Raw genomic sequence first — 12,748 nt, 5'->3', positions numbered from 1 at the left:
TCTTAACAGCTGAGCCATCTCTCTAGCTCCCCTCCATCCTACACACCTACCTTTTTTTTTTCTTGGAAATGACCTCACACTGTAGTTTAGACTGACCTGAAAGTCACTATGTAGCCCTGTCTGTTTTCAAATTTACAGACGTCTTCCTGCCTCAGCTTCAGAGACTATTCACACCTAAAAAGGAGCTGTTCTTTACAAGTCTTTGCATATTTACTAAGTCCATAGCAGTTGAAAGTAGGACACAATTTTAGAAACCCTGAAGATTCTCAACAAACAGTGGAATGTCTTACCTAAGAACAAAGGCTGACAGAAGGACAGAAAGGACAGACACAGTTTTAGAATAAAACAGGTGTATTTCTATTGGACTACCTGATACAGAAGATAGTGTGGCATGGATGGATAGTATGAATGACAAATAATACAAATATATTTTATTTGAAATAAACAAAAATGCTTACACGGCTTTCATTTGCAAACAGACTTCTGCTTGACTGTATTACTAAGCAAAAAACAAAGCTGAAGCAAAACACCCTTCTGTTTTGACTTGTATTTGGGGACAGGGAGGAAGACACTACTTGGTTTTTTAAAAAACTGACCTTCCCCTAAGGCCTGGTCATAGAAATGTAAACAATGTAAATGAATCCACCATTACAAGTTGTCATAGGTCATATCACATTACCTGTGTGCTCTGAAATCACACACATACACCTGCCAACATACCTGGGAAGATAGCTGTATCACAGTTACATATGAGTTCTAGGCAGGCAGGATGATGGAGAAAGGAATCTGGAATGAGTTTTACGTCTTGTTCAAAAGAAGAAAGCACTAGCATTTTCGGAAATGTTAGTTATGATAGAAAGACACTGCCTAGGAGCTCTCCTTTTCACTTTGGTTCATTCCAGCTTTGTGAGTGACATAGCTGTCTGAGTCATCTGCTTATGGAGCAATCCTGCCAGAGAGCATTAAAACACAGATACCTATTATTCCTTCAACACCTGTGTTTTTCAAGTTTTCTACTCTACTACATCCACAGTGTGTCACCAGTTCTTGAATCTTAAACAGAAATGCAAACGGGCAAAACTCCTCTAAAGTTGCCGTCATCTGTTGAGGCATTCCTGCAGGTATTGCTACTGGCAGGAAAGTGGACTGAGGAGAGACAGAATGAAAACTTGGTGCAGCCGGGCTTGGTCAGACTGGATTAAAACTTCTAGAACCTGATGCTGTGTTTTAGTTTTTCCACACATTTAAACATAGTAGAACTTTGGGGAAAGTCTCTGCATGACAATTCTCAAAACAAAGCTTCAGGGCTCAGGGCTATCTACATTGAAATTTCCTTGCCAAATAGTAAAGCACCTGTGACCTTTACGGTGAGTTCTATTGACTGACAAGCAGAATTTAGGGCTAGGGCCTAGAGAGGAAGGATATGCAATAGGCATAAATTCTATTCACTGAAAGACAAAGCCCAGGATTAGGGCCTAAACAATGTTCAGAATATCATGTGGGGGTGGGGGGAGAGGAGGTGGGGGGGGTCAGTTAGAGGCTGGCTCCTAATAGAATAGCAAAGGATCACCAGGTTGTTTGATGCAGTCGTTCCAGCATTCTAGGTAACCAGGCATCATTCATTTCCTTCCATTGAAGAAAACAGGCCCATGTGATTGACAATGCTGGATTCCCCCAATGCTTTTTCTAAGCTGTACTTCCTGCAGACATCTATGGCTACAATGGAAGTATACGGGAGGAGGTGAGAGAATGAAAATAAACGTTCTTGTGCAGGGAATGTGGTTCAAGTCTTTGGATTTAAAAACAAGTCCCCAGAGAAGCTGCTGCCATGGAATTTTCAGGAAACTTCCTTTGACTCTCATTATGGACCCAAAAAGCCCCAATCCAAATACATGAAAACTACAATTGTGAGATGCTATAAACGATCAAAGCAGTCAGACAGAGAAGGAGTGTGTTGTCCACTTAGCTACAGTTTGTAACATAGCCTCTTTAACAATTGGTGGATCAGTAAAAGCCACTGAAGACTAGAAATGCTTTAAAGCACAGAGTAAAAAGTACTCAACAAATACTCTGTAAAAACCAGTAATAGCACATCATGGCTAGGAAAATTTCTGAACAGTAAAATGACTTCAGGATAGATCTCTTTGACATTAAATGTAGCAGAATTAAAAAAAAGATTTACAAGTAGATATAATGATAACAGAAAATTACAAGGCAGAGAACACACACAAAAGAATCAAGACAGTGCTGTAGGTTCAACAGTTTTCCATGAGGCTAGAAGATCTGTTAACTTTGTTAACTAGCAAAATATCACTCTTGTTTGTTTATAAACTTATTTATCATATGACCACACCATGTTGAATCCTTTTGTTTCCTTGTACTGGAGACTCCTACAGTCGGCCTTAAGCATTCTGCATTTCTTTGCCAATCTTGTAACTGAGTATCTTGTTCCAGTCGATTTTGGTGCGGGTAACTGGAAGCTGCCGGCGCAAGGCCTTGAACGTGGTGTCTGACATTGTTTGATAGTTTTCACTAATTGCTGTCTGCAATAGATAATTGATGATGAGTTGTTTGAATAGAAAGAGTTGTTTGCGAACAGGAAGGTACTCAAAGGACATGCTAGAAAGGACACAGAACTACATATATGCTGAGCTCCTCTCTAATCTTAAAAGCAAATCAAACTCATCTGTACTCCCGAGACATGGCTGCAGTTTTGTAATTGTAAACAGAATGCCAAACATGGGTCTGTAGAGTCGCACACTTAGCAATGCCCAACAGTGTATGTTCTTATGTTAAAAGATACAAAGGACTGAATAAAACCACAGAAAAATAACACACAAATCTTATTACCTGATACTCATTTTCTGCACTCTCTATGATTTTAATAAACTCCTTGGCAGTTTGGACTTCATTCTATTGAAATAAAAGAAGGAAATAACATTTTAAAAAATGAGTAGGCAATGAAAAGACAGTGAAAAGCCCACCCCATGAACTAACACTTGTACAATGAATCCTAGGGCAAAACTGTGAAGTGGATATGTCATTATCAACATGTTCATTTGGCAGATGACAAAACAGAATCCTAAGTGAACTAACCAAAATTATACAGCTTATGAATAATAAAGAAAGGGTCCAGGGGCTGGTGGCATGGCTCAGCAAGTAAAGATGCTTGTCTTCAAGCCTGACAACCTGCGTTCAACAACTGGAATCTTCAGAGTATCAGAAAAAAAATCTGACTTCTGAACTCCATAGGTTATCCTCTGCACAAACGGTATGTGTGTACCACCCTCAAATAAATTAAATAAATGTATCAATAATGAAAAAAGAAAGATGGGATCTAAATCTAGGACTCTGCCACAAGAATCAATGTTCTCTCCATTCTACCATTATATAGTCCCTAAATATAGCATCATGTGTGCATGTCTTATGCATATTAGGCAAATGCTTTACTGCTGAACTATAGCCTCATCCTTCTTTACCTATGTCATTTTTTCCCCCCAGACAGGGCTTCATTGGATAGCCCTGGCTGACCTGGAACTCACTCTGTAGACCAAGCTGGTCAAACTCACAAAGATCTACCTGCCTCTGCCTCCTGAATGCTGGGATTAAATGCACGTGCCAGCACCACCCCACTGTTTTGCCTTTTTTTGACACAAGATCTCACGTATTGCAGCCTGGCATTGAACTTGCTATGTAGCTAAGAATGATCTTAATTCCTAATCTTATTGGCCTTGTCTCTCAAGTACTAGCATTCCAGGTATATACCACCACACTCAGGCAGACCTCTGTTAAATTTGAGGCCAACCTGGTCTATAGAGCTAGTTCCAGGAAAGTCAGGGCTACACAGAGAAACCCTGTTTCGGAAAAAAAAGAGAGAGAGAGAGAAAGAGAAAAAGCAAGGAAATATGTCTCAAAGCTGGACATAGAGGTATATACTTGAAACTCCAGAATTTAGAGGAGGTGGAGGCAGGAAGATTAGGAATCCTAGGTCATCCTTGGTTACACAAGATCCCATAAGACCCTGGGTTTCATTTCCAGTACTGCTAAAACTGGGCACAATGGTGTATGCCTGTAACCTCAGCAGTGGAGAGGTAGAGGCAGGAAGAATAGGAGCTAAGGTCTCAGTGGCTACAAAGCAAGGTCAGAGACAAACTGTGATACACAGGAAACTGTCTCAAACAAAACCCCCAAAAACCTCTTCCAGAGGTCCTGAGTTCAATTCCCAGCAACCATATGATGGCTCAAAACAATGTGTAATGAGATCTGGTGCCCTCTTCTGGCCTGCAGACATACATGCATAAGAACACTATACATAATAAATAAACAAGTAAATCTTAAAAAAAAATCTGCAGTTGACTGACAGGTGCAAAGCTAATTTTCTAAAAAAGACAAAGTAAGGCTGATATCCCACACTGCATACTCACAGAAACAGTTACTGAATCCTGCACATCTTTGTGGCTGACCAACTGAACATTGCCATCTTCATAATAATGAACCTGTGAGAGATATTTGAGAAGGGTTATACACAAAGTTCATGCAGAAATGCAGTGCTGACGGAACAATCCATTTTTAAAGCCATGTTTACCAACTTTGAACAAACAATATGATCAATGACAATTCACAATGGTATGAAAATTCACATAACAAATTGAAGAAATCTCTCTTTTGAAGAGAGAAAATGGATTACTAAGTTTAACAAACACACTTGCTCAATTATAGGCACTGGGCTACACATTCTACTTTTGAGACAGAGTCTTCATAGGTAGATCTGGCTGACCTGGAACTTGAGGCAATCAGCTGTGCTGGGATTACAGTAGTGAGCCACCACAAGTCATAAGATCCTACTCCAATAGTATCAAAATAATTAAAATAAAAATCACTGACCATCAGTTTTTCTCTATGAAAATCAAGGACTCTTTTTTTAAATGACTTATTTATTTATTATGTATATAGTGCTCTGTCTGCATGTACGCCTGCAGACCTGAAGAGTGTGTCAAGCCCCATTATAGATGGTTGTGAGTCACCATGTGGTTGCTGGGAATTGAACCCAGGACCTCTGGAAAAGCAGACAGTGCTCTTAACCTCTGAGGCATCTCTCCAGCCTGAAAAATCAAGGACTCTTAATGAACCCTAGTACCTAATTAAGATATTTCTTTCTGTGTAATAATATTGTCAAGTATATCATGTGTTCAGGAAAAGCTTAAAAGTTAAAGGGAGGACTGAAAACCAAAAATATTAGTAAATTAAAACAAAAATATCAGTAAACTACAAAAATAAGGAGCTGAAGAGATGGTGCCGTGGTTAAGAACATCTGCTGTTCTTGTAGAGGACCTGCGTTCCATTCCCAGCATCCACATGGCAGGTCAGAATCATTCATAAATTCAATTACAGGGGATCTGATGTCATTTTCTGGTTTTCTTGGACACCAGGCACATAACAAGGTACAGAGACACACATACCAGTGAAACACCCATATACATAAAATAAAAGTAATTTTACAAAAACAAGTGTTGGGTTATTGAGATGGCTCAGTGGGTAAAGACTCTTGCTTCTAAACCTGGTAACTCGAGTTCAACACCTAAAACTACATGGTGGAAGGCGAAAACCAACTCCCTGCTGTTGTTCCGACTTCCTTGGAGGCACTGTGACATGTGCACCACCCCTCCCCTATAAATAAATGTGAAAAGTTGTAGGATGGAAGCATTTTTGTAGCTACGGATACAGGTTAATGGTAGCTAAGGTAGCACTTGCCTATTCTACACCCCAGAGTCGATTCCTAGCCCCACAAAACAAACAGCAACACAGTTGTAAATATGGTAAGTGATGAGCTACAACCAAAAAAAACCCAAACAAACAAACAAAAAATTTTCAAGGGGGAAGAATGTAAGTCATACCAGCAGATCTAAAACATGTAAGGCTCAGGGATTTGGGCAAGTTACAAGATTCAGTCAGCTCTCTTAACAGGACTAGAAACTGGTCAAACAGAGTGGGATGGAGGGAGCCATCTGTAAAATTGAAAACAACAAAACCCCAAAGCTGACAGGGTTTTGAACACAGGAGCAGATAAAATGGAGATCACCCATTAGTGGGTTTAGCTGAGGGAAGGACAAAGACTCACTATACGAACAGACATGAAACAAGCGTGACAGAAGACACAGTTACTGAGTTGAAGCTAGATGGTGAGGGGGCAAAGACCTTATGAACCAAATTAAGAATTCAAACTATTTTATTAGAGGTGATGGGAAGGGTGTCCTCCCAAAGTTCAGTAATAAGATTAAGAGACAGAAACCACATCAGGGGCGGGTGGGCTCTGACAGTTTCCAGCCTCATCCTACCTCCAGTTTGCTGTTTCTGCTTTTTCCCTGGGGTTGAGAATGTGGTCTCTAGGCTTCCTGCTCCCACTGCCATGTCACTCGCTACCATGGCCCTCTGCATGACTCCTACCCCTCTGGAACCATGAGAAAAGGCAGATATAGTGGTAGTATGTAGGAGCTGAGGCAAGAGGACTGCTGCCAACATGGACTATACAGCGAATTAGAGACCAGGATGGGCTACACAGTGCAATTCTACTCCCCCAAAATAAAACACTAAACCACAAAACAACAAGAAAGAATACGTAACTAGTCTGAACTTCTGTCACAGTTCTATTTTTAATTTCGTTTTTTCTCTTGACAAAGTCTCGCTCTGTACCTCCTGCTGTAGCCTCCTGAATAGATAGGATTATAGGTTTGAGCCATGATGATCTGTTACGCTTCTTAAGAACTACAATATGGAACCAGGCGGAGGTGGCACACACAGGCCACCAGACTGAGAGCAGAGGCCTTTATCTACTGACAATCTTGCTAGTCCTTATTCTGACTATTAAAAGGTAAGTAAATGGCAGGCCCAGCTCTTAGAACTTGGGAGGACAAGGCAGGAGATTGGGTACATGTGACAATCTGTCTCAAAATTAGAAAGGAAAACAAGCCTTGTGGTGGTACAGGCCCGTTACCTTAGCATTTTGGAAGTGGAAGCAGAAGGATCAGGTATTCCAGGCTTATTAGGAACACAAGATACCTGTCTTAAACCTAAAACAATCCCAAAACTTGGAGTTTGGAGTTTTGCTTAGTGGCACATAGTTTTTTTGTTTGTTTTGTTTTGTTTTAGCACCCTGGGCTTAATCCCAAGCATACAAATAAGCTCTACTTGGTGGCCAATGCCTACATCCCAAGAGGATGAGGAAGGAGGATCAGTTCAAAGTTATCTTAAGCTCTATAAGAGCAAGTTCAAGGCCAACCTGAGCACTACAGGAGAGCTGCCTCAAAAAGACAACAAATAAAAAACTAGTATAAACAACAAATAAAAAGCTAGTATAAACAAAGAGGCATTATGCCCTGATATAAAAATTTGTTAGAAACTGCCATTCTGTGCATGTTCTAACTATAGGTTTGCATTGGAAAAGATAAAGCACAAATAACTATTTCTGTCCAAAAAAGAAATGTACTTACATAAATGTATAGCAATTTCCCTGATTAAAGACAGTTATGAGAAGTCCAGAGTGTTAGGCCACATTGTGGAGTTAATTGTCAAAAACTAGAGATAATTTTGATATTTTGGTTTGGATCTCCACAAAGGAGACCCCAGGAAAAAGATGTGAGGTAATCTTATTTAGGAAGCACTAGCAAAGGACTAGTAAAACCAAAGAAGAGAAGTTATGCAAGTACACTGCTGAGCTGGTTACAGCTGTGGGCACCAAGCTCTGGCAGACAAAACAGAACACGCCCAGTATTATTCTACCTATAGGGTACAGGCTACCGTATTTATCTATCAGCTGTAGATTTCTTGTAGAGTCGAGATTCAGCATTTCTATCTTGTCTGCCTGAGCTGGACTATGTTCCTGAGACCAGGATGGTAAAAAAGTGGATAACAACATACAGGTAGTAAAAAATGAATGCTGACAGCACCTGTATGGATATAGTAGACTTTAAATTGCTCCTTTTTTCAGTGCTGGGGACAGACCCTGGCTTGTGTACGTTAGGTCAGCCCTCTACCACTAGCTATGTCCCTGTCTTTTAGGTATGCTTTTGATAAATCACACTTTGAAAATGTAACTCTTGGGCTGGAGAGATGGCTCAAAGGTTAAGAGCACTGGCTGTTCTTCCAGAGGTCCTGAGTTCAATTCCCAGCAACCACATGATGGCTTACAACCATCTGTAATGAGATCTGGTGCCCTCTTCTGTCCTGCAGACAGAACACTGTTTACTTATTAATAATAAGTAAATTAAAAAAAAATGCCAGCTTTGCAGGGCGGTGGCATGATTAGATACTGATTCCATTTAATTTATCAGAATTATTTAATCTGACATCAGACATCAGTTAGCTAGACTGAAAATGAACCACCTGAATTAGTGTCATATCTCTTCAAAGACAGGTAGCAAATGAGCTAATAGTTACCATTCAGCTTCCTGTGTCCTGGCATCAACAGTAAAAGCTGCCCCACTTGACCACTGGCATTCCATGAGAGGACAGTGCCTGGGTATTTTCTAGAATCCCTCTGCTTCAGTTTAAATTCAATCTTAGTTAGTTAAAATCTTTTCCGTCCTCTGTGAATTCAAGGTCAGCCTGGTCTACACAGACAAACCCTGTCTCAAAGAAACAAAAAGGCCCACCCTACTTTTCTGTCAAAAAAACAAAAACCCAGCAACAATAAAACTATTCTTTTTAATAAAAAAAAAAAGAGGCATGGTTTCCTCTACATACCCCTGGATGACCTAAAACACACATGTAGACCAGGCTGATCTCAAATTCACTAAAAGCGCTCCCCACCAGTCCCCAGATTAAAGGTGTGTGCCATCATTCCTGGTACCCACCTCCTAACTTCTTAATACTCACTTTATTCTTTCCTAAAACCACTGTCTTATTATTGAAACAAAAAGAAGAGAGTATGTGCTATATAATCATCCTTCATCAACCACAGTAGCTTTCTTTTGAAGTAACTCCCAGGAAGGAGGCTTCCCCTTCCACGCACTGCTGACCTCTTTTTTGCATCAATGTATACTATAGTCATACTATAGTCCTCTGCTCCTCTCCTCTCTGTGGCACTGGAATCAAACCTAGGGCCTTGCTCATATGGCACAGAAGTGCTCTATTAGTCTTTATTTCTAACACCAGAACGAAGAACAAATGGCACCTTTATTTTAACCGTCACCTATAAATACATTGCACTCTTACCTGAATCTTGAGCACTCCAACCACCTGGGCTGTAGGTGGTGTGATAGTGAACTTCCACTCTGATCTCCAACGCCCATTCCTATTAAAACACATGCATACACACAATTCGGCAGAATTAGCAGTAGGCACAATAAAGAGGTGACCTGGCAAAAAAAATTTCCAGTGGTGGTGGTGGGAGGCATTTTATGTGACAAACTCAAAATTGTCAATATATAAGAGGCTGGTCACTAATAAACGTTTTCTAAGGTATTTGGACTTCACTTTTCCTTTGTTCCCTCTGAGGCAGAAACAGCTGTTCTGTTTTTGTTGTTGTTTTTCCCAGACAGGGTTTTTCTGTATTGCTTTGGAGCTTGTCCTGGAACTTGTTCTGTAGACCAGGCTGGCCTGGAATTCTCTCTCTCTCTCTCTCTCTCTCTCTCTCTCTCTCTCTCTCTCTCTCTCTCTCTCTCTCTCTCCTCCCTCCCTCCCTCCCTCCCTCCCTCCCTCCCTCCCTCCCTCCCTCCCTCCCTCCCTCCCTCCCTCCCTCCCTCCCTCCCTCCCTCCCTCCCTCCCTCCCTCCCTCCCTCCCTCCCTCCCTCCCTCCCTCCCTCCCTCCCTCCAAGACAGGGTTTCTCTGTAGCTTTGGAGCCTCTCCTGGCACTCACTCTCGTAGACCAGGCTGGCCTGGAACTCCCAGATTCGCTTGTCTCTGCCTCCCAAGTGCTAGGATTAAAGGTTTGTGCCATCACCAATTGGCTCAACAAACAGTATTTTTCAAAAAGATACAATGATAAAAGTCTTAGAAATGTAGCCAGGACTGTTACATAGAGAAACCCTGTCTTGGAAAAAAACCAACGCCACTCCCCCCCACAAAATTAAGAAAAAATTTTAGAAATAGAAGGAATTTAAATAAGGTCTAAATCCTTCATTTTATAGATGGAGAGCTAAAGTCTCTAAATCAAATAATCTATCCCAAGATAGTTTGAAAAAAAAAAACCCTGATTCATTGATTTCTTTCCAATATAAATTGGATACAAAAAGAAAAGAACATCTATTTCTTACCAGAAGTTTTTGGGCTGAAACTGGTGGCTTTCAATACATGCAATAATGGTCTGTTGCCCATCTATAGTTTTAGCATAAACCTATTGTTGGGGGGAAAAAATCAGTTAAACACGAAGAATATATTTATTCTATAATAAATTGTACAACAGCAGTATGCTAAATTGAAGTCCTTGAAGGAGGCAAAGTGTCAGAGCATGCTTATAACACAGGCTTTCCTGGGATGTGAAAACTAAGCAGATGTGTTACATTCCAGCACAAACAGTGCTACAGTAAATCCTAGGAGGTTACTGCTTATCATATTTTGTAAGTGAGATACCACTTAGGCTGGGCTGCACAAAATATGTGCATTTCTGATAGGAAGAAAATGAGGCTAAAGACAAGTCAGGCAGGAAACCAAGGACATGCTAACTGGCAGTTGGCCCTGCCAGGTTAGTGGAGTGACAAAACAGAAAAAACTAATTAAATAGCAAGTAAAAAGTTTAGACTGGCCAGGCAGTGGTGGCGCACACCTTTGATCCCAGCACTTGGGAGGCAGAGGCAGATGGATCTCTGTGAATTGAAGACTAGCCTGGTCTACAAGAATGAGTGCCAGGAGAGGTTCCAAAGCCTGTCTCAAAAAAAAGTTTAGACTATATTCCACAGACAAAGCGATAACAAAGCAAGATCAGAACCATTACTTTGGGAGAAATATCAATACTGGTACAGAAGGTAAAAATGGGGAAAAAAAAAAAAAGCCGGGCGGTGGTGGCGCACGCCTTTAATCCCAGCACTCGGGAGGCAGAGGCAGGCGGATCTCTGTGAGTTCGAGGCCGGGCTGGACCGACAGCCTCTAAAACAATACAGAGAAACCCTGTCTCGTAAAACCAAAAAAAAGAAAAAAAGCCTGAGGTCAGTTAGGAGGCCACAAATTAACCGAGGCAATAGTCTAGGGCACTATGAATGAGAATGGTAACGAGGAGTATTACACAGAATACAAAGTACAGTCAGAAGTTGTGCTGGCTAGTTTTATGTCAACTTGACATAAGCTAAAGTCATCTGTGAGGAGAACCTCAATAAAGAAACTGTCTTCATAAGATCAGCTATAGGCAAGCCTCTAGGGCATTTTCTTAATTGGTGATTGATGAGGAGTACCCTACTTATTATGGGTGGTATCATCCCTGAGCTGGTGGTTCTGGGTTTTGTAAGAAAGCTGAATGAGCAAGTCAGGAAGTAGCACACCTTCCTCTATGGCCTCTGTATCAGCTCCTGCCTTCAAGTTCCTACCCTGCAGGACTTCCTTCAGTGATGGACAATCATGTGGAAAAATAAACCAAACAAAACCCTTCCTACTAAACTCGCTTTTCATGGTAAGTGTTTCATCATAGTAGTGGGAACCCTAACTAAAACAGGAGTCTAGCTGTATTTGTAATCAAAGGGCAAAGAGAAAAAGTCAAAGTACACCCGAATTTACACCTGAATGATGTGGACCAATGTGGTGCCTTGGGAAACCTAGGTTGGGAAACCTAGGTAAGAGATCCAACTAGCATTTAGAGATATCAGCTCTTAGAGTAGAGGTGGTAGGAATACGAACGGAAAGCAAAAAAAAAAAAAAAACAATCAGTACTTTAGAGCCTCAAATGCATTTGTATTTTCCTTTTTGTTTTAATGTTTGAGACAGGGTCTCACTCTGTAGCCAAGGCTGGCAATCTTCCTGCCTTATCACTCCAAGTGCTGAGATCCTAGGCGTGAGTCCCACACTCAGACTTTGCCTTATTAACTGCACTATAAATTCTTTGTTGTTCTTTTGTTGTTGCTGTTGTCTTGGCTTTATTGTGAAATAGTGCCTCATACTTTGTTACTTATGCTGGCCTGGGACTCACTATGTAAGCCAAGATGGATCTCGAACCTACATCATTCCTTTGTTGGAATTACAAGCATGAGCCTTGATACCTGGTAAGACTGTAAACCTTCAGGACAGAGAAATATAGTTTTGAAAAATGCCTAAATGCAAAATATGGGGGAAAAGAAAAGCAATAGCTATAGAGCAACTAGAATTGATGGGTCTAGGCAATTGGCAAAGTAGCTTAGCAAAAAAAAAAAACACTTCTAGAAGCAGGTGGTTGGGCTCAGTATGAAATGCCATATAGAAATTAAGGAACCAATTGGCTGGCTCAGTATACTCAGAAAGCAGTTTGTATAGAATGGCAAAGACAGTGAAAAGTCAAAGGTTCAAACTTGTACTGCTAATGAGTAAATATACTAACAGGGAAACATGTCCTTGGTTTCCTGGTGGAACACAGAATGCAAGCCTGGGGGAAGGAGAAGGCAGAGAGGAGGAAGAAACAGGAGGTACAATGTGGAGGTTAAAGAAACAAGCAATTTATAGGAATTACTGGGGTCGAGACAGCTTCACTTCCCTTTAAAGACAAGAGAGTTAAGACTTTCTAAATTCAGGCATGGTGGCACATGCTTGTAATCCCAGCACCTGGGAAGTAGAGACAGGAAGATGGAAGAAAGC

The 12,748-nt window shown here is 41.0% G+C and overlaps 1 protein-coding gene across 1 annotated transcript in view; it reads right to left on the bottom strand.

Annotated features, from left to right (window-relative positions):
- Window positions 1-333: 333 nt before the first annotated feature.
- The window catches only part of Capza1 (capping actin protein of muscle Z-line subunit alpha 1), a 41,967-nt gene continuing 29,552 nt past the window's right edge, over window positions 334-12,748 (bottom strand). Inside the window, exons 6-10 of the mRNA XM_005076565.4 lie at window positions 10,252-10,331; window positions 9,211-9,289; window positions 4,425-4,496; window positions 2,851-2,913; window positions 334-2,543 (exon numbers count right to left, since the gene is read on the bottom strand). Coding sequence (XP_005076622.1) covers window positions 2,403-2,543; window positions 2,851-2,913; window positions 4,425-4,496; window positions 9,211-9,289; window positions 10,252-10,331 — 435 coding nt within the window. The 3' untranslated portion in view covers window positions 334-2,402. The remainder of the gene's footprint in view (window positions 2,544-2,850; window positions 2,914-4,424; window positions 4,497-9,210; window positions 9,290-10,251; window positions 10,332-12,748) is intronic.

Source organism: Mesocricetus auratus, unplaced genomic scaffold (genome assembly GCF_017639785.1).
Source record: "Mesocricetus auratus isolate SY011 unplaced genomic scaffold, BCM_Maur_2.0 Super-Scaffold_100009, whole genome shotgun sequence".
Classification (NCBI taxonomy): domain Eukaryota; kingdom Metazoa; phylum Chordata; class Mammalia; order Rodentia; family Cricetidae; genus Mesocricetus; species Mesocricetus auratus.
This window is presented reverse-complemented; position numbering and strand designations above follow the sequence as displayed.